This window comes from Anolis carolinensis, chromosome 5 (assembly GCF_035594765.1).
Source record: "Anolis carolinensis isolate JA03-04 chromosome 5, rAnoCar3.1.pri, whole genome shotgun sequence".
NCBI classification, from domain to species: Eukaryota; Metazoa; Chordata; class Lepidosauria; order Squamata; family Dactyloidae; genus Anolis; species Anolis carolinensis.
In genome coordinates, this window is record NC_085845.1 from 58,171,879 (window position 1) to 58,199,241 (window position 27,363).

A 27,363-nucleotide genomic window follows, 5' to 3' on the forward strand; every position below is an offset into this window, starting at 1 on the left:
TTGGGAAATAAACTTGTCACTTCAAAGGCAGAAGTAGGCAGCTGGTGTGCTTTGCAACCTGAATTGAAATATACACTATAGTTTACACTTGAATTTGTGATGGGTTGTGTCCATGGACCGTAAGCCCTGAAATATGGCGGATCCATTGTTCACACATATTCAGATAAATAAATTTTCGTTGTCTCTCTCTGAGGTAAACTATGGAATGTAATGTAACTTCACTAAATTACAAAAGACAAACAGCAGAATGAAGTTAATGTACCGAATGAGGCTGGAAGGAAATTCACTAGTTGTTTAAATTGAAAGAGAAACCAAGTCATACAAAAGTAAAGCATTTATTTTGCATTGTTAGAAATAAAACATAACTTCAAATTTTAGTGCTAGAATAATTGTGAATCCACATTTATACTTTCCAGTTTGCTGCGTTATTAACCAAGGAACACAGACCAGCTTTTTCAACCACAAGAAGTCCCTTGTGTTAAACATTACAGCTGATTTACCTAGTTTGCTGATATAGCCTATGCATATAAGAAATATTTAAAGTCTCATAAGAATCAAGCAAGCAATGGGCAATAAGACTCTTTTATTCCCTCCTTCAGATGTTCTGGCTGGCACTTATCTTGCTTTCAAAAAGGGCAGCAACAAAACATTTATATTCATTTTGATCTTAGTCTCTCTTAGGATGGTCCCAATTGCAGGTGAAAAAAAATGAGCAGCAGTTTGAGTACACAGTACTATAGCGAAATAAATCTTCACACTCAAGCTGGCATATTTTACAGTAGAAAATGTGCAGAATCTCTCATAGTTCATTCATTTATCCTCTTCTACTGAAGTATAGAAATAAAATCAAGTCTTGAAAATGATTCAGCATTTGCTTTGATTTAGAGAAAAAAAGGTAAAGATATTGTGACAAAAATATTGAGAATTCTAAAAAATTATTATGTACACTCGTGTATATATATATACACAAATAGACTCACAAAAGGCAAAATACTCAAAATACCTTGATCCTAAATACTGGCATGTACTGTCTGGAAATGTTCCACTGATTTCAGTGAGTCATTTTTATAAGTAATCAAGGAGACAGTTACAGAGAAATGACAAATAATCTTCAACAGAAAGCCAAGTCAAAAGGTCTCCTCAGTTTGGATTCTTTCAAACTGTTTAGATTTAAACAAACAGCAGCTAATGTGACATGGGCTTATTCATACATGATAATCTCTCAAACAGCAAATCATTTCTGAGTCAGCCTTTCTATTCATTGCTATTTGTCTTAAATATAACATAGCCTTTTCAGTTGTTTGTTGAAGGAATAAAACAATAAGCCAAAGGAAATCTATAAACAGCTTTTCAGCAAAGAGTGTCATGTTTTCCCATCTCTTACATGCAATTAGTAAGTCCTGATAAACAGTTCTTTTTCATTTATACCTTGCTATTTTACACAACAAAATCCATACACCTACATTTCACTCAGTATGTCATCAAGGCATTATTCATCATTGTCTGGAAACAAAAGAAATTAAAATAATTAGTATAGTGAGGTAAACAAGTTACTAAGGAAAATACTTTTAACTATAACTTTTTAGAACTTAATGTGGATAATAGATCACAACTAAGAGATCAGTTGTTTTGCTATAAAGGCTCAAATCATCCCTTCGCACCTACAAATTCTTCTCTTTCCTATAAAGCTAGACATAGTGCCATGAAACTAGTGATTATTATTTGATTTAAACTGAAGCTTGAAATTTGTATATATAAACCTAAGTTCTTCATGATTTGTGTCTCCCTGAAATCACTCTTGTGCCTGCTTAGAGATCTCATTTGGAATATTCTAGAGTTGAGTAACTTGACGAGAACCTTTCCCTCTCAGTATCTACTACACATGTCCTAATTCACCAAGCTACTGTTCCTTTCCATGCACCACAAAAAACACTTTGTTTGGGACTTATGTGCTGATTAGCTTCTTCTAATTTCTGTAGACCTATAATCACTTTCCCATTTCTTTCTGTGTGTTCTTTGGGACTCTTTTCCTTTATCCCTTTTCCTTTTTGGCCTCTTCATCTTTGCTTAAGCTTTGTGAAACCTGTGGGTGCACATTTCTGTGAGGCAGCCATTCTTTTTGAGTGAGACACCAAATATTCAGAAATGCTCCATTGGTAAGGCTTTACCTCCAAAACACTATAAAGAATCGGACCTCCAGGCTCAATTAGGAAGAACTTTCTGATAGTACAACCTGTTCAAGAGTGGACTCTCTGCCTCCAAGTGTGATGGAAGTTTCTTCCTTGGAGGCTTTTAAAGACAGACTGGATGGTCAACTGTCAGGGGTGCTCTGACTGTGACTTTCCTGCATGGTAGGGGGTTGGACTAGATAGCCCCTGTGGTCTCTTCCAATTCTATTATTCTATGGTTCTAAGTCATACTGACCCTTCAGGTGATTCAGTCTCTTTTTCCTGCTCCCTCAACTGTGCCCAAGCTGCAGAAACATCATAGGGTTACTGAACTCTGGTATCGATTTCTTCTGATTTGTTGCATTTAGCCTTGGTGCTGATGTATCTGGTGCAGATACTATTTTCTATGGCCACTGAGTATGGTTACTTAGGATCCACAAATGGCATCCCCACATCTTCCTATTGTATTGACAGGAGGGGGCATCTCCATCCCATTGACCCAAGTTCTTGAGGGCTCCTGGCTCTGAACTGAGCCCCAAGCGGCTGCCTTCTCCAGCCTTTTTGGTACTACAAGAAGTCTAGGAATAAGCAACAGTCATTGGTGCTGCTTCCCAGAGGCTTTGGTGTTGGTATCAGTCATTGACCTTGATCCTGCTCCATCTAATACCTCAATTTTGGAACTCCTAGCATTACTTATTCAAACATCAATTTTACCACTGATCTAACATCAGGTGGTTTGTTGGAGGATCAATATGTAACAACCAAAAATTATTTGCCTCTGAACAGTCTGTCAGGATTGACTATTATTTTGCCAACTGAGGACACTACTTCTGCTCCCCCCTATTAAGCATTTTGCTGACATGAGGATTCAAATGTCAAAAGCTTTTTAGCTAGATGTAATTGCTCCTCCTGCACCAATTTCTGATCCAGTATACTGAATAATTAACACTCCCTCATCTGAAACTGTTCCATTGTTACCACCCATACTGGAACTCAAGCAATCTTTAGAAAAGTAAAGCTTTCTTCCTCTAGCTTTTTCTAACATGAAAATCTATACTGTACAAAGAGGGATGGAGAGTCTTTCCAATTTTCTCATAATCTGCCCAATCTGATAATCATTGATGAAAGGAGGGACATGAGCACATTCTATTCCTCTTGATCATGAAGATTAGAGAGTTGATATTTTGGGAAAAGGCTTTTATTGATTCATGGCTAATCAGGGGAGTTGTCTTATCAGCGTTTTCTAGGGGATGTAATGATAACATTGATTTCTTTCCTTCCAAAAAAAACAGAAGGTTGCTTATGCCCTTCAACTGTACCATGAGGCAACTACATTAGCAGTATAGCAAATCTAATCTGCTTGCCATTCAACCTGGGGTAAACTGGCTGGGATTTCTGGGAGTTGTAGGCCAAAAACATCTGGGGACCCCAGGTTGAGAACCACTGGTCTATACTAAGGTGATGTCAAATCTGCTGGCATTGAGATGCGTTGCTGAGGACATACGTTGGCGCAGAGAGGACATACATTTTGACAGTGTCAGCGTCTCCCATTTTGCTTGGATGAGGCAATAGAACATCAATAAGGCTAGAGTGGCTGCTCATAACATGGGCTTTGGTCACAACAACCAAGATCGTTCTGTTCTTCTTGGAAGTGTCCATTTTTATCATCCTTCACTAGGCTGAAAATCCCTTTGTGGCATTCTAGAACATTGTCACAATGTTCATTTCATTTTCTCTATTTCCAATAGCAGTGATATCAAATATTTTCAAGAAGTGCATTGAATCTTCAAAGTCATGATTTTGATTTGGTGCATAGGGAATCATCACACTCAATGTTCCCTCTTTATCAACTCAGGTCCCAAAATTATATTTCTATTTCAACACTTGGTGACACATAAGCATAGGCTCATAGATTCTAACCTTAATCCATCTGGGTAATACCAAAGAACCTGTCAATACCTCCTTATACCGCTGCTTTTCCATTACTTACTTAATACAGTATATTCCTTTTGTTTTGATATGCTGTGTGGCATCTGTGAGTGTGAGGCTCCTTCTCTCCCTTGCTATTCCCAAACAGGCTGTTTTCTGCTGTTTTCTGTATCTTTTCTGTTCTATTTAATTTCCCTCTATTGTTGTAATTGCAAACTTGCAGTAAAAACAAAAATAATAAATAACAAAAACTGAAAAGATATGTCATAGGGCAGGAAGATGAGGTTATGGAGAATGTGTGAAAGAACTAATCACAGAATCATAGACTTCCAAAGCAGTGACATTTTGCTAGAGCAGAAAGGTGCAATAGGGCGCATTTTAAAACCAATAAATTTTCATTCCTCACGCAAACATCATTGTGTTGAGATAGCATGCTGGCATGATAAAAAGTCTGGTATTCATATCACTTAAAGAATTTTAAAGGTCAGAACTAGCATCTTATATAGACCACGGTAATCAGTTGGAAGCCAATGCAAATGCTGCAGCACTGGTGTTCTATGGCATTTCATGGGTGTTCTTGTGAGTAGCCTGGCTGCCGCATTCTGAACAATACGGAGCTTTTGGGTCGTGGACATCGGAAGGCCAACATACAAGGCGATGCAATAGTCCAGCCTAGATGTGACTGTGGCATGGATGACTGTTGCCAGAGCCTCATCAGATAGATAGGGTGCCATTGCCTCGCTTGTCATAGATGGAAAAAGGCCTGTTTGCTAGCAGCAGCGACCTGAGCTTCCATTGTCAGCTGCGAATCCAAAACGACACCCAAGCTCTTAACAGTAGGCGAAGGAGATACGGCAGCACCATCGAAGGTGGGTAGTAAATGGGTCAGACCAATCGAGCGGCCATGCCAGAGAATCTCAGTTTTCGCTGGGTTCACCTTCAGTCTACTAGCATGTAGCCAGTTCGACAGAGCCTCCAGACATAAGGTGAAATTGTCTGGTATTGACGTTGATCCAGGCTCCAAGCGCAGAAGGAGTTGGGTGTCATCCGCATATTGATAGCAATCTAGGCCGAAACTCTGAGCAAAACTAGCAAGGGGTCTAACGTAGATGTTGAAGAGAAGAGGGGAGAGAATTGCACCTTGGGGTACCCCATATAGGAGGGAAGATCTTTCAGAGTGGCAGACATGTCCACACAATGGTCAGGGCAGCTTGATGTGCTGAGGTGTGACAAGGTCATCATGAACCCAGATGTCTGCTTCCTTCCTAAGGCAGTGTCTCACTTCCCTCTGTACCAGGATATTATTCTGCCTTTTCACAACAGTCATTGTCACTGAAATAATCACTTCATATTTTGGAAGTTCATTGAGAGTTAGCATACTACGTCAAATACACAGAAGCCTTCTGTTCCACCAAGAGGCTCTTTGTTATGGCAACTTGAGATATGGATAAGAAATGTCAGCTCAGTGACTCTCAAAGTGGGTCAGATTTAATTACACTTTGTTACAGCCCATACCTACCGAACTTTGAGCACACTTCCCAAGAGCAATGGCCTCATTAGTAGCTCTCTTTAACGAAGTCTCCCTTCCAGACTGCTGTAAAGTTACAATTTGGTCACAGTACTCCATGTTTATATAGCACTACAGACTGGAAGCCAGGGCCAGAGTTGATGCTAGATTTGGATGTGTTTTTCTTTCCTTGATTTTTCAGTGACCTAGTCCAGCATCCAGTGGTAGGCTGTACTCACCCATTCGTGTGAGGCAACTGTGGTTATTAGAATGTTCATCTGTGCCCTCAAAAGAAATCCACCCCTAGAGATTTCATGGTGAACTTTGAAACTGAGGGAATGGTAATTTAGGACATGGGTGGTAGATAGGGAGGGATTTCTGTCAACCCATTCAGCTCTATAATGTCCTTTATGAGGTATCTGTACAGGCACAAAATCTATTTGTATGGGAGCAGAGGTGGCCACTCAAAGAGTTACAGTTACAGGTTAGCAATCTGTCCTTACTGTCAGCATCCTGCATGGGCAATGTAACAAAATGGTTAGCTCTGCAAGGAATTTGTACAAGAGGAAAGGAAAAAAGCTAAGTACATGAACTTTAAAAAAATAAATATCAATGAAGATGATGTGAACTGAGAAGACCAAGTTGAAGCTGTTGGAAGAATATCAGTACTGATTTACTATATATGACGTGTTTATATTGATTATGTATGGACTGTTTACTGTTTACACATAGATGTGTTTCCTGTTTACTCATAGATCTGTTTACTGCGTAATTAATAAAAATGATTAATAAATAAATAAATATCACTGTCATGCCTAAGATTTGTTGTTGTTACTGTATATGATTTCAAGGTCTTGGGGATTGGAGCAAAGTAGCCCCCGGCCTTCAAACCAGTGTTAGTAATTGTAATCTGTCCTATGCTAGTAGTCAAAATCTTATCTGTCCTGCTAACTTGGAGGATAAATTCAGCAACTTGTTATAATTTTTTTTTACAACTGAGATGGCAGCTATATATACAATATTATCTTAACCTCAAATACAGAAACTACAACAATTATAGCAGCCACAGAAAAGATGATATATGAAATAGCTAGCACTGATTTAAAACACCAGTTAACAAAAAGATAAGTATACTTGCAGATAGTTTACCTTCCTGATAGGCTCCATCTGCCATAACTAAATGGAGAATTTTGGCATACTGGTTCTTGTGTTCATTTCCTAAAATATTTTGAACAATTGTTGAACATATATCGATATTCTCATCTTCATCTTCATGTATAGCCTATGATAAAAGACAGAGAAATGTACTTTTGGAAATAATGAAATTATTTTTAACAAATAATTACAAAATCACTAAGAATAAAATATTTCTACTTATTATTTTATTTTTTGTATAAAACTTCGATCAGGACAAATAATTAGACATATAAATACCAAATGCATTTTTCATCCAAATCTAGAATTTACCCCTTGCAATAATGGATCATTATTACAAATTCCCTTCTATTTTTTTCAGATAAAATAACAAACCTTTATTTTCTCATAAACTTCAATGAATTTTTCAAAGCCTATTTCTTGCTCAAGTTCACATCTTAGCTCTTCCAAATGACAGAAGATACTATCATACTCTTCGCATTCACTAGCATTATCATTGTCACTGTTGTCTACAAAAGAAATAGAAATACAATTTAACGTTAACCACTTTTGTAGTAATATGCAATTTGCCTTCAGTATCAACACATACCTCTGAAATAAAGGCCAAATTCTGAAGCTGTCATATTAATACTCAAGTCCATGGTGCACATTTAAATATTATGTCTGTGTGAAAATAATATTACATGAATATTATATCGGTATATATTCGTCACAGATCTTTTTTGTGAAAACTACTTAAATGTGGTGCTAGATAGCTAATAAAGCAAACCTTTTTCTCCTTCCCATTTTACAGGCCCCTGTGCCACTGAAAAACTGGACCTCCCGGGCTTGCCAGATCGCTAGACTCAGCCCTACTGAATTTAGATGTGCTCTTTAGAAATAACAAAAGATCCTAATAAGTATATTAATATATTCAACAGCCCCAAATGCACATAAACTTGTTTGAAATCCATCTTAGAAACCACATACAGAAATCCAATAAAGGGAACATTGGCATCAATATCTGGACTGGCAATTTTTTGAAATAGGATAATGTTACAGACAAGAGCCTCATGTAACCTTAAAAGTACAGTTCTGCATGTTAAGTAGTACACAGTTCACATCACACTACCTTCTATCTGGAGCCCAACGTTGATTTTAATTCACCCTAACAAGCCACAAAGCTTTCAACAAACCAAAAATAGACACAGTGGAAGCTGAAAAGAAACTTTGCAAGAAACTTAAAACATTCATAATGGAGCAAAGTGTTCCAGCTGTGCCACCAGACCTCCTCCATCTTCTTGTGCCAAGTTCATATCCCCCACAAGGAAGAAATTTTGGTGACACAGCAATATGAGCCATTTAGCCCTGACAGTATCTAAAAGCCAAATATTTATTTCAATACAGCTCACTACACTCAAGACAGCTTCAATAAAAACCAGAGTGAGAATCTCAGGACTAACTACATTTCAATGTTTGTTTCTCTTGTGAAATATGAAAAAGCCCGGAAGCCATTCCGACCCTTCAGTAATCAACCATCCTCTGCATAAAGATGTGTAATCCCATCTTACTGTATTCAGAAGGGAATTGTACAAAAGCACCCTCTGCTTGTAAAATGCTGCATTACACATGTGTGAAATTGCTAAAAACAAATGCTCTGGGAAGTCACACAATTTTGCAGATGTGGTAAATATAGTCCAGCTTTGGTATGGCCTATATTAGGAACTTTCATATTCATACATTACAATCAATATGTGAATATAGAAGTTTAAAATTGAGAGTTCATTAAAATGTACCTTACTCAAGTCACATTAGCACCTATTAGTTTTTTGGGCAACCAATGCTGAACAAAGCTTGAACAAATAAAGCAAAGTAATAGGTACAGCAACCACTTATATAATACGTGGAATTTCTGGTAGTTTGCATTTGAATTTATCTGCAGCAAGCCAGAGGCCCCATTTATATAGGCTTGACTCTCAGAATCCTCTTTCTGCAAGACAAAACAATTGGTCTGGATAGAGCTATACCTGAATGCCATTCCTCATTAAGGGCACTTTCACTACTGGGATTGTTGTCATCCTCATCCACCTCTGTACCATTTGCTAGGCATTCAGCTTTTAAAGTTGCTTCTTCCTCTTCACTGAATTCATCACTGGGCTGTTCTCTGAGTAATTGCTCCATTGAAGCCTGAAGCTCTTGCAAGTCTGTGTCTGCCTCTCCAAACATACTGTAATAAAAAAAATGTTTACATGCTATTAGCTCATAAAAGAAGCCGTTTTTGAAAAGGCCAAACCAGAGCAGCACATCATATTCTTAGCAACAGAAAAGCATGACAAGAGTGTATTTTAAGGACTCAGGTATGTGTTGTCACCCTGAAACAAAACAGAAGCAAAACCACTCATGAAGAAATAAGCTGATGGTGTGATTATGCTGCTATTAGCCGCAACAATTTCCCTCCCCCAAAAGAGTGCTATATCATTGTGCAAATCAGCTATGGAATTCAAATATAATATAGTTTATGGCAGCAGTTCTCAAAGTTTGTTCCGTGGAGCCCTTAGGGCTCCTCAAAGCCTTCTGAGGGCTTTCTTCCTCCTTCTCCCTCGCTACTTCATGGTCAGCTTATTGCGGACTTACTCTTTCGTGGGGAAATTATTTACCCCTTTGCTGCTTCTCCTTAGGGCTGCCCCCTTGTTTCATGCCTGGAATATTCCTCTGACTGCCTCTGCTCCTGCAGCCAGGAAAAAAGGAATGCCGCTCAGCCCGGTCAGTGAGCGAACAAGCGAGGGAGGGTGGGTGAGAGTGAGAGCGGGTGGCAGGAGCTTGGAAGAGGTGGCCAAGCGCTTCTGCCACCGCTCCAGCCGAGCCACGCCGGAAACGTGGAGGACTCGAAAGAGGGGACGGAGTCTTCCACGAGTCCCACCCCCTTCTTCAGAGTCCTCCACATTTCCGGTGTGGCCCGGCAGAAGCGCCTAGCCGTCTCTTCCAGGCTCTTGCCGCCCTGAGGAGAAGCAGCAATGGGGTAAATAAACAAATATTAATATTAAAATTATAATAGCGTCCCTACTTCGTGGATTTTCACTTATTGTGGGTGGTCCTAGAATGTAATCCCTGCTATAAGTGAGGGAACACTGTATTATTATTATTATTATTATTATTATTATTATTATTATTATTTGCCATCTGTTGGGGTCCTTTGATTGTGCTTTTCCTGCATGGCAGAAGTGGATTGGACTGGATAGCCCTGGGGATCTTCTATTGAAATACTCTTAAGTTTATGTTGGTTAAAATTATTCTACATTTTAAATTTTGTATTGCTCTTTCTTTCCTTTTTTGCACTGTGTGAATTAGTTCACACAAACACTCTCCGTCCATATATCACTGGCCTGGCCCATGCTGGATATATATATACATTATATATAATATAATGTATAAACATTTATTGGGGCTCCATGAAAAACTTTTGCTTCAAATAGGGCTCAGTGGCTGAAAAGGTTTGAGAACCCCTGGTCTGTAGGAACTAGGCTGGTTTGAGTAGCTTTATGAAAGCAACCACACTGCAAAAAGCTGCATATAAATTACCTGCCTCTATTATTTCTATGTTATTTCTACCAATACTTAGAAACACATCTGGTTTTATTAACTGAGGTATAGCTGTAGTCATGAAATAGTATTTTACTCAATTTATGAGAATGTTGACTAGTATGACAAAACAACTTTTCTTTAAACCTGAGACAAGAGATGGATAATGGATGCTAATCAATGAATCTGTGAATAATGAAGCCACCACACACCTTACCTAAGATAAGGACTCTTTCAATGCATCTTCATAACTTACATGCAGTTTCTCTAATCCTGCTTTCCCAAAGATAGAACCTTCCAGTATTTTTGACTGTAACTCCCATAACTCTGTATTATTACCAATACTGATTTGAGGTTATGGACCTTGAAAGGCCCAAACATTTACAGCAGTGGGTTCTCAACCTATGGGTCCCCAGTTGTTTTGGTCTTCAACTCCCAGAAATCCTAACAGCTGGGAAACTGGCTGGGATTTCTGGGAGTTGTAGGCCAAAACACCTGGGCAATATTTCTCAGCCTAGCACTCTGTAGATCAGTGGTTCTCAACCTATGGGTTGAGAACCACTGATCTACAGAGTGCTAGGCTGAGAAATATTGCCCAATTATATGCAGCAGTCCTTATCTCTATTGTACACAGAATCACCTGTGCCTTGAGTACCTCCTTGTAGCTAATGAGCTTCCGGTATTTTTAACATTTTGCAATGTTATTACATTTTAGAAGACAATTAAAGAGGCAATGACTTCCCAACAGTTGCCATCTATATTACTTATTATAAATACGGCATAGAGGTGTATTACTTTTTTGTTTCTTCATTTTCATTGTTGTTCACAATATAGTATAATTTCTATTTTATTTCCACAAAGTCTATATTTCAGTTGTACTCCCTCTCTTTTAAAGAACTTCATTTTAAAAGTTAATACTTTTTCTGATACACTTCCAGACAACTACTTTCAGATCATTACTATTATGATTATTATGATGCTCACATGTCTTCAGAATCAGAGTGTCCTTCTTTGACAGGCTCATCTTCCATGTCATCTATTTCAAGCGTTTCTTCATTCTGCACATCAGCAACACTGGGGACATCCACTAATGTTCTATAAAGCTTCGAAAGATCCGGGAGCGAACAGGTCCTAAGCAACTGAAAAGAAATAGTATGTTACATGACTAGATCACAGCAAGAAACAAAACCTGGCTAAATGTAAGATTATATCTTAATCAACATTTTAATGCATGATAAATAGAAGATAAATGTAAATTTGTTATAATAGTTATGGTAATAAAACTCTTTCTAGAATAAGCAGCTTTTTGTTGTTTGGGGCAGGGAATAAATGGGAAAATGACATAACGAAATCAGACTGAACTATTATAGTTTTCAAACTAAAATAAATGTGTTAAACTGGTAACTCATGAAAGCTTGTACTGCAGTATATTTGTTACACAATATTATACATTAATATCATACAATCCCTCAGGCTATTCACAACCTTTCAAAATCTTAATGACATCGTTTCACATTTAGCACTTTCCATCACACAATAAAAAGAATGTATGACAAAGGACATTTCAGTAGGTTGAAGCGTATAACCTTTGCAAGGTTGTAATACACATTGGGAGGAGCAGAAATGGATCCCCTGTGTACTTTCAGATGTTACTGAATCAGGCAGCATAGTCGATGGTGAGTACACGGGAGCTGGGGCCCAACATCTTCATGGCCACAAAATGCTCACCCCAGATAACATAAACTCTGTGTCTCCTTATGTAGAACACTGACTCCCCATCTGGTATGATGGCAATATTAACTGTAGTGGGCCCTTGCTGTTTTTAGGGATGCTGCATTTTTGTTTTCATACCATGTGCACATTCATATTTAATTTTTATTTCATTTGTTTTCTAATTATATGCAGTTACTCAAATGCACTTCCATGTACCATCTGAACCAGAGGAATGGGCAAAGTACATATTAGGTTGCTGTGAGTTTTCCAGGCTGTACGGCCATGTTCCAGAAGCATTATCTCCTGATGTTTTGTCCACATTCTATAGCAGGCATCCTTAGAAGCTATGAGGTCTGTTGGAAACTAGGCAATGGGGCTGTTGTGTTTTCCGGGCTGTATGGACATGTTCCAGAAGCATTCTCTCCTGATGTTTCGCAATGGGGTTTATATATCTGTGGAAGGTCCAGGGTGGGAGAAATAACTCTTGTCTGTTTGAGGCAAGTGTGAATGGTGCAATTGGCCACCTCAATTAGCATTAAATGGCCTTGCAGCTTCAAAGCCTGGCTGCTTCCTGCCTGGGGGAATCCTTTGTTGGGAGGTGTTAGCTGGCCCTGATTGTTTCCTGTCTTGAATTCTTCTGTTTTCTGAATGCTGTTCTTTTTTACTGTCCTGATTTTAGAGGTGTTTTTTTTAAAATACTGGTAACCAGATTTTGTTCATTTTCATGGTTTCCTAGTTTCTGTTGACATTGTCCATATGCTTGTGGATTTCAATGCCTTCTCTGTGTAGTCTGACATAGTGGAGTGGTCCAGGCATTTCTCAAATAATATGCTGTGTCCAGGATGAGAACACAGAAATGCTGGACCACTCTATCAACCACCATGTCAGAGTACACAGAGAAGCCACAGAAATCCACTAGCATGTGGACAATTTCAACAGAAAGGAAGAAAACCATGAAAATGAACAAAATCTGGCTACCAATATTAAATAAACTCTAAAATTAGGACAGCAAATAAAAAACAACACTCAGAAAACAGGCGAAGTCCAGACAGGAAACAATCAGGGCTAGCGACACCCCCCCCCCCCTAAAAGATTTCCCTTGGCAGGAAGCAGCTAGGCTTTGAAGCTGCAAGGCTATTCAATGCTAATCAAGGTGGCCAACTGTAACATTCTCACTTGCCTCAGACTAGAGTTCTTTCTCCCACCCTGGACATTCCTCAGATATATAAACCCCACTTGCCTAGTTTCCAACAGACCTCAAAACCTCCGAGGATGCTTGCCACAGATGTGGGTGAAACGTCAGGAGAGAATGCTTCTGCAACATGGCCATACAGGTCAGAAAATGCACAGCAACCCAGTGATTCCGGCCATGAAAGCCTTCAACGACATAAAGTACATATTATATGTGAATACCTCAAGGTCATTTATGCCCCTCATGCAGTCTCCCCATTCCCTGTCCCCTCCCGATTTTGAAATGATTGGAGTGGGATAAACATTGTTTTTCTTTCTGATGAAAGCTTCCAGGTGCTGCTGTTTTTGCCTTTTACTTGTTGCAGCCCCCCTCCCACACTACCAAAAGGAAAACTAGAGTGGGATTCACTAATGATAATGGGTGGATTTTTTCTTGCGTGCATTGTTTGCATTTCTATGCCTAAGCGTGCCTTGTGGCAGGTGCTGGGGTGAAAAACTGGACCACTCAGCTCCCTACGTGGCTCATTCCTCATTGATATGCAAATTGAAGGCTATTTCATACCCACACTTGCTTTTCATGGAAATATATAATCATAACTGAAGTACATTTCTTTACACTTGCCTTTGGATTGTTGGCATCAAAGAGACCTGTTGAAAGTCCTATCAATAATGCATTTTTGCCTTTTGTCTTTTCTGGAGACACTGAGCGTGACCTTGTTGGAAGAGAATCTTCGAGGGAAGACTGTGCTGACAGAACAGGAAAAGCTGCTAATCTTGGTTGGTGCTGTGCCACCTTGTGGAAAAAAGGTTCCGGCTGCACAGAATCATTGGTTTCTGGTATGACAATGAACAAATAATTTTAAAAATACGCATAATGCTAACTGTAATTTAACAGTAACAATTGAAAGCAAGGTGAAGATATGATTCAGAAATTTATCACAGAAATGCGATGTTCAGCTAATTAATAATCACTGGGTAAAATTTGGTTTACAAATTCTCTAAAATTAATACCAAAACAAAATATAAGTTCTTCAAGCACTTTTGAATACTCTTTATACTGTCCATCTATTCTATCATTTTAATATTCTTCTTTGGTTCTTGTTATAAAAGCAGTAATTTCCTGATCACGGCATCATTTAAAAAAAAACAAAACAAATTGTAAGAGATGCAGTGAAGCCTTTCATTTCAAACAAACCAAATTCTTCAGCTTTTCAGAGGAAAAGCTGTAGGTATTAGGCCTTAATGCTTGATTAAACCTAACTTTTCTCCTGATAACCTGAGGCATGTTTAAAGGTAGCGCTAGTTTCAACCACTGATCATCCATCTACTTAAGGATACGAAACACATAGCCTTCTATGATCATTTTTGAGACACCTAGAAGCCTCACTTTTGGAGAATTATTGCAAAAAAAGAGTGAGCGGATAGCTAAAATGAATGATCATTCTAGGAGAGCAGGAGAAATTATCACCTTTGAAAGTCTAAATGGTGGTTTGTGACTACTATCCTGTTGTATTATTGCCTGTCAGTCAGTATATAAGCTTCCCGCTGAAAATTATTAGGTCTATTAGAAAACTTCCTTATTTGTATGCAACTTATCAAAAATCTGACTGTTCAAACACCATTCCTTTGGTGTTATTTTGTACCCACTCAAAAAATTCTCTGTCAGATTTAGTGCCCTTTTCAGGTAGACAGCTGTCAATGATTTCAGCTGCTTCTCAGACCATGACAGAATCCTTGGACCATGACAGAATCGTGTTTAGCAACTTTATGAGTTGCTGAGACCATGATCCTCTTTGGTTTGACAAAAATGCGTTCACTGGTATGCTGTCCACGAACAGCTGTACATTTTGATTTTATTATTGGAACAAAGTTCACTTGAGTCATTTCATCTTTCACCTGGCACGTACATCTATCAGAAGGAAATCGACATACAGTTTTTATCATTAAGTTGAAAGCCATGATTAGATCTCTAATTGAATATTAACATTAACCTAATTAAGCATGATTTTAAAAGATTAAATCAAAACAAAAAGGAAAAAGAGATATAGAAAGTAAGGAACACGGGCAGCCAGTGGATCTTTGGCAGTTGCCCACCTCGGGCTATCTAGATAAAGATCCTATTGTTTACTCTCCTAAATCATGCAGCATTTGGAAATTAGAATAAAGTTTAGAACTATTCCAGAAAACTTAACAACCAACAGGTACACTGAAGTTAATAGAATTGAGAGATGCAGTCTTGCCCTGTTTTCAGTGTCTCTAGCAGAAGGCAGGGATAACAAGTTGTTATTTCCAGAACTGGACCTATGATCAGGCAAAGCAAGACCGTTGTTTCCAGTGATAGATACAGATGCGCAAAACATGGCAGTGAGAATAGCTGCATGTGCCGTTCAGTCTGTCTTTTGGCCCCTAACCTATCTGTTCTTCCTCAGGTGAACTATAGGATGCTATCCTACTGTTGAAGGAAAAGTAAGAAGCAACTAGTCTTGTCCAGTCAGCTGCTACAATTCTTCTGGCATTTAAAAGACATATTTATTCAACTTCATTTTAATATGATTTTCATTTCAGGCTATAAATGCTTGCACTCAATCTCCATTAGGATGAATGTAATAATGGTTCTTATATAACCACTACTGCATTTTATTAAACAATTAAAATAACTTCTAGTGCCTCAGTCCAGGATTTACTTGATTTTTATTTTTCAATTTTTAAAAAAATTCAGTTAGAGACCCAATTACCAAATAATGGGAGACGTATATTGTAAAACTATTTATAAACAAGGGGGCAGGGGGAAGTAGTGAATGTTTTAATAACTAAGGAGTCTAAAACCTCTTTCCCAAAATCCACTTGGAAAATTAGCAATAAGTTTTCTGTTAACAATTAATTTTCTCCAAGGTCAATTTTGATATTAATTACTAGTTTAATCTAAACGCAGTTAGACAAAACGACCGTACAAAAATGTCACATCTCATCAGATAGTTACACATACAGTAGAGTCTCACTTATCCAAGCTAAACAGGCCGGCAGAAGCTTGGATAAGCGAATATCTTGGATAATAAGGAGGGATTAAGGAAAAGCCTATTAAACATCAAATTAGGTTATGATTTTACATATTAAGCACCAAAACATCATTATGTATTGAAAACACTGACTACAAAAATGGCTTAGATAATCCAGAGGCTTGGATAAGTGAGGCTTGGATAAGTGAGACTCCACTGTATATACTCATTTACTGTAAGCCTCAGAGGAGCTTATTTCCAGATAAGTGCTATCACATTTGCTCTGTTTATTTTGGGAAAACAACAGAAAGGGGAATAATCAGGCACTTCTGATTTCATTTTAGATTATTTTAAAATATTGCTGACCTATTGGTGCTTCATCATGGAGTGGCATTCTTTTAAGCATTCCATCCTCTGCAGCAGGAACTTCACTGTCATACTGAATACTATCAGTATGATCCTGTGATCTGTGAAAGACCATTACAGCCAGAAGAAATAAAAAGTTATGCAGAACAGTTCGCCATTAGCACTCAAAACTGGATTTTTAAACTGTAGGCAGTCCAAAGGGAGGTGACTTACATCAGTTCCTTTGTTTTTCCTTCGTTAACCCATGCATCATTAGCAACAGGGAATACATTTGTTTTGCATTTGTTTTCTTTGGTTTCTTCGAGCAATTCTGCTTCCAGATCATCAGGTTCTAATGGAACAAATTACTAACATAAGAAGTAGGGATGGTATTTATTGGGACTAGGGAAAAGGTCCTCTAGGATCTCAAGAGACATGAAAGTGCATTAAAGATGAACATCTTGGCTTTATTTCTCATACATCAGCAGCATTTAGCTGCATAACTGAAAAGCAATAACTTAATGTTACATTTAATGATCACTCTGGATGTTCAGCCAATTAATAATCACTGGGTAAAATTTGGTTTACAAATTCTTTAAAATTAATACCAAAACAAAATATTTTGGGCCGGGCTTGGCGCAGCTGGCTAGTAACCAGCTGCAATAAATCACTACTAACCAAGAGGTCGTGAGTTCAAAACCCAGGTTGGGTTAAGACCCCGACCATTAAATAGCCTGGCTTGCTGTTTGCTTAAGCAGCCCGAAAGACAGTTGCATCTGTCAATTAGGAAATTTAGGTACGCTTTATGCGGTAGGCTAATTTAACTGATTTACAACACCATAAAACTGCCAGCAGCATGTGGAAAGGAATGAGGAAGTACAGCACTCGGTGTGACTCGTGGATGTTGAAGCAACAGCTCCCCCTGTGGCCGGAATCGAGCATACCCTCATGAAGCTGGGAATGTTAAAATTGCCTCTATGTATGTCTATACTGTATGTTGTCTGATGGCATTGAATGTTTGCCATATATATGTTCATTGTAATCCACCCTGAGTCCCCTTCAGGGTGAGATGGGCGGAATATAAATACTGTAAATAAATAAATAAGTTATTCAAGCATTTTTGAATACTCTATATACTGTCCATCTAGAATGTTATTAAAATATCCATGCATCTTATCATTCATTAACATCCTCTTGTCCTGTACAAATTCTACACAATGTTATCATGCAATTATTGGACAGCACCACAATCCAAAATGATTTCAACAGATTAGAGAGCCAGGCCAAAACTAACAAAATGAATTTCAGCAAGGAGAAATGTATGGTACTACACCTAGGCAATAAAAGTGAAATGCAGATTTAGAATGGGTGACACCTGGCTCGAAAACAGTCCATGTGAAAGGAAACTAGGAGTCTTAGCAGAGCATGAGCTGCACTTCTGTCAACAGTGTGATGTGGCAGCTAAAAAGGTAATGCAATTCTAGGCTGCATCAATAGGAGTACAGCGTTGAGATCGAGGGAAGTCATATTCCTACTCTATCTTGCTTAAGTCAGACCTCACCAGGAATACTGTGTGCAGTTCCAGGTAACACAATTCAAAAAGAATATTGACAACATGTCTAGAGAAGGACGACCAAAATGATCAAAGTTTGGAAACCAAGCCCTATGAGAAATGGCTGATGGAGCTGGGAATGTTTAGCTTGGAGAAAAGAAGGCTGAGAGGGGACATGAGAGCCATGTTTAAATATTTGAAAGGATGTCACACTGAGGAGGGGGCAAGCTTGTTTTCTGCTGCTTTGGAGACTAGGACATAATGGAGCAATGGCTTCAAATGGCAGGAAAAAACATTCCACCTAAATATTTGGGAGAACTTCCTGACAGTAAGAGCAGTTCAGCAGTGGAATATGTTGCTTTGGGGTGTTTTGATGTCTCAGTCTCTGGAGTTTTTTTTTAAAGCAGAAGCTAGATGGCCATCTGTTGGGAGTGCTTTGATTGTGTGTTCCTGCATGGCAGGGGGTTGGACTGGATAACCTTTATGGTCTCATCCAAATCTATATTATTATTATTAACAACAACAACAACAACGAATTAGAGCTGACAGATGGCACAACAAAGCATTGCATGGACAATTCCTTGACAAAATTGAAGGAAAAGCTGATAAGGAGAAGACCTGGCTATGGCTCACCAATGGAACCCCGAAGAAGGAGACAGAAGGCCTGATTCTTGCAGCCCAGGAGCAAGCCATCAGAACAAATGCAATTAAGGCCAAGATAGAAAAATCAGCTAGTGACCCAAAATGCAGACTGTGCAAGAAAGCTGACAAAACTATTGATCATATCCTCAGCTGCTGCAAGAAAATTGCACACATGTACTACAAACAGAGGCACAACTATGTGGTCCAAATGATTCATTGGAACTTTTGTCATAAGTGCCATCTGCCAGGAATAAAGAACTGGTGGGATCACAAACCTTCAAAGGTACTGGAAAATGAGCACGCAAAGATACTGTGGGACTTTTGAATCCAGACTGATAAAGTTTTGGAACACAACACACCAGACCTCATGGTTGTGGGGGAAAAAGTTTAGATTATTGATGTCGTTATACCAGATGACAGTCGGATTGACGAAAAACAACAGGAAAAACTCAGCCGTTATCAGGACCTCAAAATCGAACTGCAAAGGCTCTGGCATAAACCAGTACAGGTGGTCCTAGTGGTAATTGGTGCACTGGGTGCCGTGCCAAAAGATCTCAACCAGCATTTGGAAACCATAAACATTGACAAAATTATGATCTGTCAACTGCAAAAGGTCACCTTACTGGGATCTGCACGCATCATCCGAAAATACATCACACAATCCTAAACACTTGGGAAGTGTTTGACTTGTGATTTTGTGATAGGAAATACAGCATATAGATATCATTTGCTGTGTCATACTATGTCTTTGTGTCAATAATAATAATAATAATAATAATAATAATAATAATAATAATAAGTTTATTTTTATCTCCAGCCACTATCTCCACAAAGGGACTCGGGGTAGTTTACAAGCGGGACCATGCCCAATAATAACAAGAGTTAACCAGAGTTAACACTTAAAAATGCAGAAAAACATATAACAAGCTAATTAAACAATTAAAGCAGTAAAGTATAGAAACATTGTTAAAATAAATCAAAGTCAGTCTAAATAACTAAGATTATAGGGGGCGGGGGTTGGGAATGGGCTTGTGCAAAATAGACTGTAGGACCAGGGCTGGGGGTAAAGTGGTAAGTTCAATCTGACAGTTAATTGGGTCTGGACAATGATAGGGGCCTAATAATTTGCAAATGCACATTGGAATAGCCATGTTTAAAGGTCCCTATGGAAGGTAGACAGAATAGGTGCTAGTTTAATTTCCCTGGGAAGGAAGTTCCAGAACCGGGGGACACCGAGAAGGCCCTCTCTCTCGTCCCCACTAGCTGTGACGGTGGTGGAAGTAAGAGAAGGGCCTCCCCGGAAGGTCTTAGGGTCATCGCCGGTTCATATGGGAAAATGCGGTTGTGAAGACCTATGATTCTATTAAGCATATCTTTCTGTTTAAAATTATAATTAATATTCATACCATCTATCAGGTCAGGTTTGGATGGCAACTGGATAAAGTCGGGTGAATGAGGCCTCTTTTCTGTGTCACTGATTTCAGATGCTGACTTCTCAACAACAGGAATAGCTGCTCTCATTTCAATGTTCTCTCTTACTGTTAAAGCTTCTTTTGGAACTTCTGTGGTAATGTAAGAAATCACTGTCACGTTAAATATACAGGTAGTCCACAAGTTACAAACAAGATAGGTTTATTCTTAAGTGGAATTTGTATGGAGGTCAGAACAAGTACATTTTAAAGTGTAACTCCAGCCAAAAATATATCTTTTAAGCTTTGGATAGTATAGGGAAGAGTTAACACCCCTGTGGTGTTTGTTTTGTTGTCTGTGCCCTGTTTGAGAAAATTTCACCTCACATTCTGTCCCTGTGATAACTGGATCTTGAAAAATTTGGCTTGTTGTGGAAACAAGGATTGGTGAGAAAGCTTCAGTGGAAAAACCTTTTCTCAATGATAACTCTTTCAGGAGTGAGTTTCCTTTCCGAGGGGTAGATTTCTCTCACTTCCTGTTGTCTCAACTCTGTTCTTAACTATGAGTCATTTGTAAGTCGGATGTTTGTAACTCGGGGACTGCCTGTATACATATTTGAATTTATTGAATTTCATGATATGTTTACAGTAAGGAAGTAAATGTCCATATGTAATGAATATTCCAAATATTCAATACTTCTAATACAGTATATATGTGTGTGAGAGAACCTGCATATAAACTGCTATATTTCAAGTGCATATTACTTCATAAATCTCAAGATACCTATGGGCAATTCGAAGGTGTAGGTATATATATAACACAATTCACAGATTTTTTCCACAAAGAATTTTAAGGAAGTATATGTTTTGAGAAAATATATCAAATTAAACATTGTCCTAAAATTATGTTCTAATTACTCCAATGGTACATCTGATTTTTGCCACATAATCAGCTTAACTGGAAACTTCCTTTACATAATTTTAGTCCTTTTTAATTTCATCAATATCTACCCTGAGAATTTAAGTCCAGTTTAATAAGTCATTAGATGAGATCTGGGAAAATATATTAATGTCAGTATTTCATAGTGCATAAGAAGCTTCCATCTGACCAGGAACTGTTAAATCCTGGCTGTGGCAATTTAATATAATTCTACTAAACTGCCATCACTTAAGAAAAGCATGTGAAAGATAAGCCCTTGTAAAATTTCAAAACTCTACTTGTAGCATCAGTGTCTCCTTACCATCAGAAATACTTAGATCATCCATGAGATCTGTCTGAAGTTGTAGCTCAGCCTCTCCAAGTATTTTCAGCACTGAATCAGTCGGACTTTTGCCCCAGACTTTTCGCTGGGGTTCACCAACATCTAGCTTAATAACCTCTCCCAATGTACATGCTACAGGGAAATATTAACACGTTAGAACAACATTCACTTTTTGAATTATCAAGCTTTGCATAGGTGCTTTTTTTTCAAGGATAAACAAAGACATACTGTAGAGATTTTTTTTAAAAAAGATCTGAACAAATTTGAAATTTGCACCAATCTATTTATCTTGAAAGTATGTAAAGTGAGAATAAAATTGATTGTAAATGCAATACTCATTCAAAACTACAAAACATTTTCATTCAGTTAGAAGTGATTTGATACAAAAAGTTGCAATAACAATGTTTTTGAAAAAAATATTTATTTTCTTGTCAGGTGACCAAACTTTGGCCACAGAATTTTAAGAATTATTAACAGTTTCTTTGATATTTTATGCCACAAAACTATTGAATAGTAACGACAAAGAGATGTTTTAAAGAAAATACTTTAGAGTTGGTCTGCAATAAATGGGTTTACTTCAGATAGGATAAACAGTTAGCCATTAGACTAGTCAACCCACTCTGGCACTATCTTTCTACGATGGGATTGTGAGCTCCAGTGTAAAGGTTGTGCTTCTGATTCTATGACAGACAAGCTTTTGCCAACGAGTCAGACTAAATTTACTCTCTCTAGAAGTGAAGACGACTAAAACAAGGCTATTAAACTTTGGATATATCAAGAAACCATGGTGACGTGTTGGAAAAAGATAATAATGCTTAGTAAATTGAAAAGCAGTAGGAAAAGATGGAGACCGAGCTATAAGTAGATCCATTCAGTCAAGAAAGCCACAGCCCTGATTAAGGGATGAGGGAGGATGAGGATCAGACCAGGACTTTTAGAAATGTTTTGTTCATAGAGTCACTGTTAAGTGAAAACCAATTTAATGGCAAACAGCAACTATTATAGTAAGATGAAGTTCAAACAAACGTGTCTTACCTTCTATCTCTAATAGGGTTTCTTCCATTGTTAATTGTGCAAGTGGAATGACAAGTTGTGCCCCTGCCTCCCATTTCTTTCGGTCGGCTACAACTGGACAATTTTCTCCTTGCTCTGGGTTAGTTTCATCAGCTGCAGTTATCTCACAGATATCTTTGGATTCATTTTTCTCTTCCACATCTTGCACTTTGAGATTTTGATTCAGTCTTCGAAGAATGTCTCTCTTGTTCTGAAGCAACAAAGAAATAATATGAAAATAATATGGTGCACAAAATTACAGTGCACCATATTACAAAGCAAAGGCCAACTCATTAGGCTTACCTGAATAGCAGCATCAGACTTCAATTCCATTGGGGTTTCCTGGACAACCACAGCATTTTCATCCTTTAAAGCCAGAACATAATGCTAGAGATTGTTTAAACACAGTAATTACTGGATGTACAAACATTGGGGGGGGGGGGGGGGAATCAATGCTCGCAAATCATTGCAAATCAACAAATGTTTAGACATTTCTATTACATATTCTTTTTAGGCATAGCAACATAACAGAATGAATGATTTTATTAATCCACCACAGGCCATATTTTATAGAAGCCATAAAAACTAAAACTAAAATCTAGGCAGTCTATAATATAATTGTAAATAATGCCATCACAGTCCATCCAGTTACAATATACTGAGCTTTTTCCTGTCTACAAACAAAAATATCCCAATAACTTATTAATGTTTGACACTGCATCCAAGTCAGTATAAAACACTGGGACTAAAAATGTCCCATATTATTTTGGTGAATCATAAAGCAACATAATAAGAATGTATTCTGGTTGTCAGCATATTTCTTCCATATGTTATTGTTTTCCCTTGTAGATGGGGTTCAGAGTGCAGAAAACATTATATAAAACAAGAATTCTGTGATTTGTTTTACTTTATTATGCATTGTGTACTTTGGATTTTGAGTGTTTGGGTAGAACAAAGTTGATTCTATAAAAAAAACCCACTCTAGTGCACATGAAGTATTATTATGTTAAGAAATACACTGGGTTTTTCTTTAGAGTCAAAGGTTATAACACAAGTCAGAGAATGTATTTTTTAAAAAAATGCTAGTAATGCACAAGGGCTATATCACGCATAAAACGTAAAAAGTCGTCACCCCCCAACATACATAGGTTTCCATTTCAGCTTGAAAGAACAATCCCAAACTGGAGTGACTCAAACCTGGAATGGATTTATACAAGGAATTGTCAGATCCAGTCCTTTTTAAAAATCACTGCTTACTAATTCATCTGGCAGTCAGGAAAAAACACAGATTAAAAAAATGGTGGTGGGACAAAAGAACTCTTCAAAAATGCAAAGAGGGAGAGAGAACAAGAGATGGTCTTATATATGATATTTTAGTATCATAAATTATATATGATATTTTAGTATTAGGGAGAAGGAATCTTATGTTAAACTTTCTTCTAAAACCCAGTAGCCCAGAATTTCAAAATATATTACCTACCGCACCCACTTCTTTCAAAGCTGATGTCATGGAGATGATTTGTAGAGAACTGGGCTTTGGTATCCTGGTAGGTGAACCTCCCATTTCGTGCTTGCTGTGTGTAGGACTGAGTTCTGCAGCTCTGTTGCCCAGAGGATTCTTTATTCCTTTAGCTAACAGCTGTGGATTTAATATGAATTAGATATCCACACATATGACATACACATTACACAGGTAGGGTCACAACAGAAAGTAAGATCTGGTACAAAATTGCAAAACTGTGAATCTGTTTTAATGTACGCTTATAAATGGAGGAATCTTGTAGTATCTCTGAGAGAAAAGTTGGTAGCATAAGCTTTCGTACACCAACTCTATTTCATCAGATTTATCTTCGACAACATATGCACCTGACTTCTTTCTCTTGGTTGGTCTCAACATGCTACAAGATTCCTTTGTATACTGAGATTTCTTTACTAAATTTTACTATTTGTTTCCATCTTTAATTTGCGACACGCTTATTTTACAGTTCAGAAACCACCTTCCCCAAACTGCGCTAATCCTCAAAATCCATGGGGTCTATCCTCAAAATAGTTGTTGCTGCCTGTGCAACAGACACAGAAAATAATTCTTTACTAATGTCAAGTTTCTAAGCACAAATCTCATTAATATATTTCAAAAGTCAAAAGGTTTAGTATGCCTTACATGTTCTTCCCAAATTCTCCTCTCTCTTTCATAGGCTTCTTTTCTCTTTCGCTCTAGCTGTTCTTTTAGGAGTGCAGCCCGGGCAAATGCCTGTTCCTTAAAATGCGATAAAAAGTAGAATTTTTGAGGATGAAACACAAGGTTTCTAAATTCAAAGAAAACTACAGATTTATCAACTGAAACTTCTAATGATATGATATTCTGCAGTGTTTTTTTTTGGGGGGGGGGGGCGGGGGTTGTATCTTCGACTATCTAATCCTATATGTACATGGCCTCTTGACATTCACTGGGATTTGGTTCCAGGAACCACTGGAATGCTCAAATCTCATTTTATAAAGTAGTATACCAAAGTGGTGTCCCTTATATAAAATGGCAAAAATCCATGTTAACATTTTGAAACAAAACCTGGCGTGGCAAAAGAGCTGAGGGACGGTGGGTGGGTGAGTGAAGGAGGGCAGAAAAAAAGGTCCTCCTTCGCTTGCTTGCTTGCTCCTTCGCCAGGCCGGGCCCCGGTGCTGCTGGGTCCCGGCGTAGCGAAGGAGCTGAGGGATGGCGGGCAGGCGAGTGAAGGAGGGTGGCAAAGGACCTCCATCGCTTGCTCGCTCCTTCGCCAGGCTAGGCCCTGGTGCCGCCGGGGCCGCTGCTGGAACCCAGCCTGGTAAGTGAGCGGGGGGGGGGGGGGGCAGGCGAGCGAGCACCCACCCTGTTATCCGTCAGTTTTGCTTATTTGTCATTTTGCCCACCAGTTTATGATAGATAAGCGAGACTCTACTGTAGTAGTAGTAGTAGTAATAATAATACTTCATTTGTATTTCGCCCTATCTCCATACACAAACACAAAGGCCTAGAAATCATGGCTAGTGTTAGATACAAGTGTATATTTGTATCTGACATTGTGTAAGACTGCTCTGGGTCCCCCTGGGGGAGAAGAGCGGTATATACTGTATATACTCGAGTATAAGCCTAGTTTTTCAGCCTTTTTTTAGGACTGAAAAAGCTCCCCTCGGCTTATACTCGAGTGAGGGTCCTGACCAGTTTCTATTCAGGTCGGCTTATACCTGAGTATATAGGTATTCAGAGTTGGACAGTCTTATCTTATTAAAGTCTTATCATTATCTAAAATTACAGTTTTATATAAATATTCAAAAACATTTAAGCTACTGATACCTCAAATAATACAATTTTATTAATATTTATTTTTATTTTTGAATTTGACCCGTAGCTGCTGCATTTCCCACCCTTGACTTATACTCGAGTCAATAGGTTTTCCCAGTTTTTGTGGTAAAATTAGGTGCCTCGGCTTATATTCAGATCGGCTTATACTCGAGTATATATGGCAAAATAAATAAATAAATAAATAAATGAAATATTTGTTACCAATAATTCAAATATTAATTAATTAATTAATTAATTTACAGTATTTATATTCCACCCTTCTCACCCTGAAGGGGACTCAGGGTGGATCACATTGCACATATAAGGCAAACATTCAATGCCATAACAGAGACAGAGACAAACGCAGGCTCCGAGCTGGCCTCGAACTCATGACCTCTTGGTCAGAGTGATTTGTTGCAGCTGGCTGCTAACCAGCCTGCGCCACAGCCCGATAGAAGTGGATAGCCATCTAGTGAAGCTCAGGATCATGAAAATATTTTGTGGATTGGCATAGCATTCAATTGGAACCCTTAAGAAACAATAAGGTTAACGAGTTGGAACTTGTGACAGCTTGACAGTCTAATATTTCTTTGAATTTCAACCCTGAAAATCACATGCCTAACTCATGCCTGTGATAGGTTTGCCTTAGGGCTGGCATGACTTGAAGGTACTGCATCGGTACTTACAAAAATACAGAAATGTGGAAAAACATACACAAATAAGAATCAGAAAAAAATGGTTTAAGAATTCACACAGCAGACAAACCCCCCCTCAAAAATATGAGCCTTTATACCATAACCATAACCATAACCATAGGCTTCTTTGTAAAGCAGGACTCAACACCACAGTATTTTTACAGACAACATGGATGATGAAAGACATCAAAGGAACAAAAAAGCTGAGATTATGGAAAAATTTGGGCATAATTGTAATGAATTCAATTGACCAACCAGAGTCTGAACCATCCAGAATCTTAGCATACAAGCTGTTTATTATCAGAACACAAAATGAAGTTGCTTTTTCATGAAAGCCTTTGAACATCCTTAGGCATTAGACAACATACACGCACGAAAATGGAAAACAAAATTACTTTTTGCATTACATTACTTAACGTCAGGAGAAAATTTTACCTTTACCTTATGCTGGAGTAGTTTCTGAACAGAATATGTGCATGCAATGGGTACAATACAGAACTACACAGACACAGAAATATACATTATTTTAACAGTTACCTTTAGTGCTAGAATCTTTTTCCGCCTTAGTTCTAATTCTTCATTTTGATCATGTACAGGAGAATTCCCAGTTTCATTCTGTAAAACAGTTACTTAGAAAAATCAAATGTATGCATTCTACAAACTGGCAGAAAAACCACAACACAGTTGCTTTCTGTTTTATTAGATTGGAAATGTGAAGAATTCTTGAAACTACTCATGACTTTCTCGCACTGTTACCACTACTAAAAGTATCTGTTCAGAGGAAAATTATCACCAACTCTGTTGCTCTTAATTCTAAAGTTTAACCTATGTATATGCTCTATGAACTTGTAAATAGATGGGCTTAAAGCAGG

The 27,363-nt window shown here is 38.1% G+C and overlaps 1 protein-coding gene across 7 annotated transcripts in view; it reads right to left on the bottom strand.

Moving 5' to 3' along the window:
• Positions 1-319: 319 nt before the first annotated feature.
• The window catches only part of nek1 (NIMA related kinase 1), a 52,069-nt gene continuing 25,025 nt past the window's right edge, over positions 320-27,363 (bottom strand). For 5 of the 7 annotated variants that reach the window (XM_062982368.1, XM_008115214.3, XM_016995299.2 and 2 more), the window contains 15 exons: positions 27,029-27,106; positions 24,642-24,737; positions 23,961-24,119; positions 22,784-22,867; positions 22,463-22,691; positions 21,407-21,559; positions 20,163-20,318; positions 16,797-16,914; positions 16,584-16,684; positions 13,844-14,055; positions 11,302-11,456; positions 8,766-8,965; positions 7,135-7,268; positions 6,754-6,886; positions 320-1,503 (listed from right to left, as the gene is read on the bottom strand). In XM_062982368.1, coding sequence (XP_062838438.1) covers positions 1,490-1,503; positions 6,754-6,886; positions 7,135-7,268; positions 8,766-8,965; positions 11,302-11,456; positions 13,844-14,055; positions 16,584-16,684; positions 16,797-16,914; positions 20,163-20,318; positions 21,407-21,559; positions 22,463-22,691; positions 22,784-22,867; positions 23,961-24,119; positions 24,642-24,737; positions 27,029-27,106 — 2,022 coding nt within the window. In that variant the 3' untranslated portion in view covers positions 320-1,489. Of the gene's footprint in view, positions 1,504-6,753; positions 6,887-7,134; positions 7,269-7,351; positions 7,423-8,765; positions 8,966-11,301; positions 11,457-13,843; positions 14,056-16,583; positions 16,685-16,796; positions 16,915-20,162; positions 20,319-21,406; positions 21,560-22,462; positions 22,692-22,783; positions 22,868-23,960; positions 24,120-24,641; positions 24,738-27,028; positions 27,107-27,363 lie in introns of those variants that run through there. The other 2 variants (XM_008115213.3, XM_062982369.1) reach the window with 2 other exon arrangements.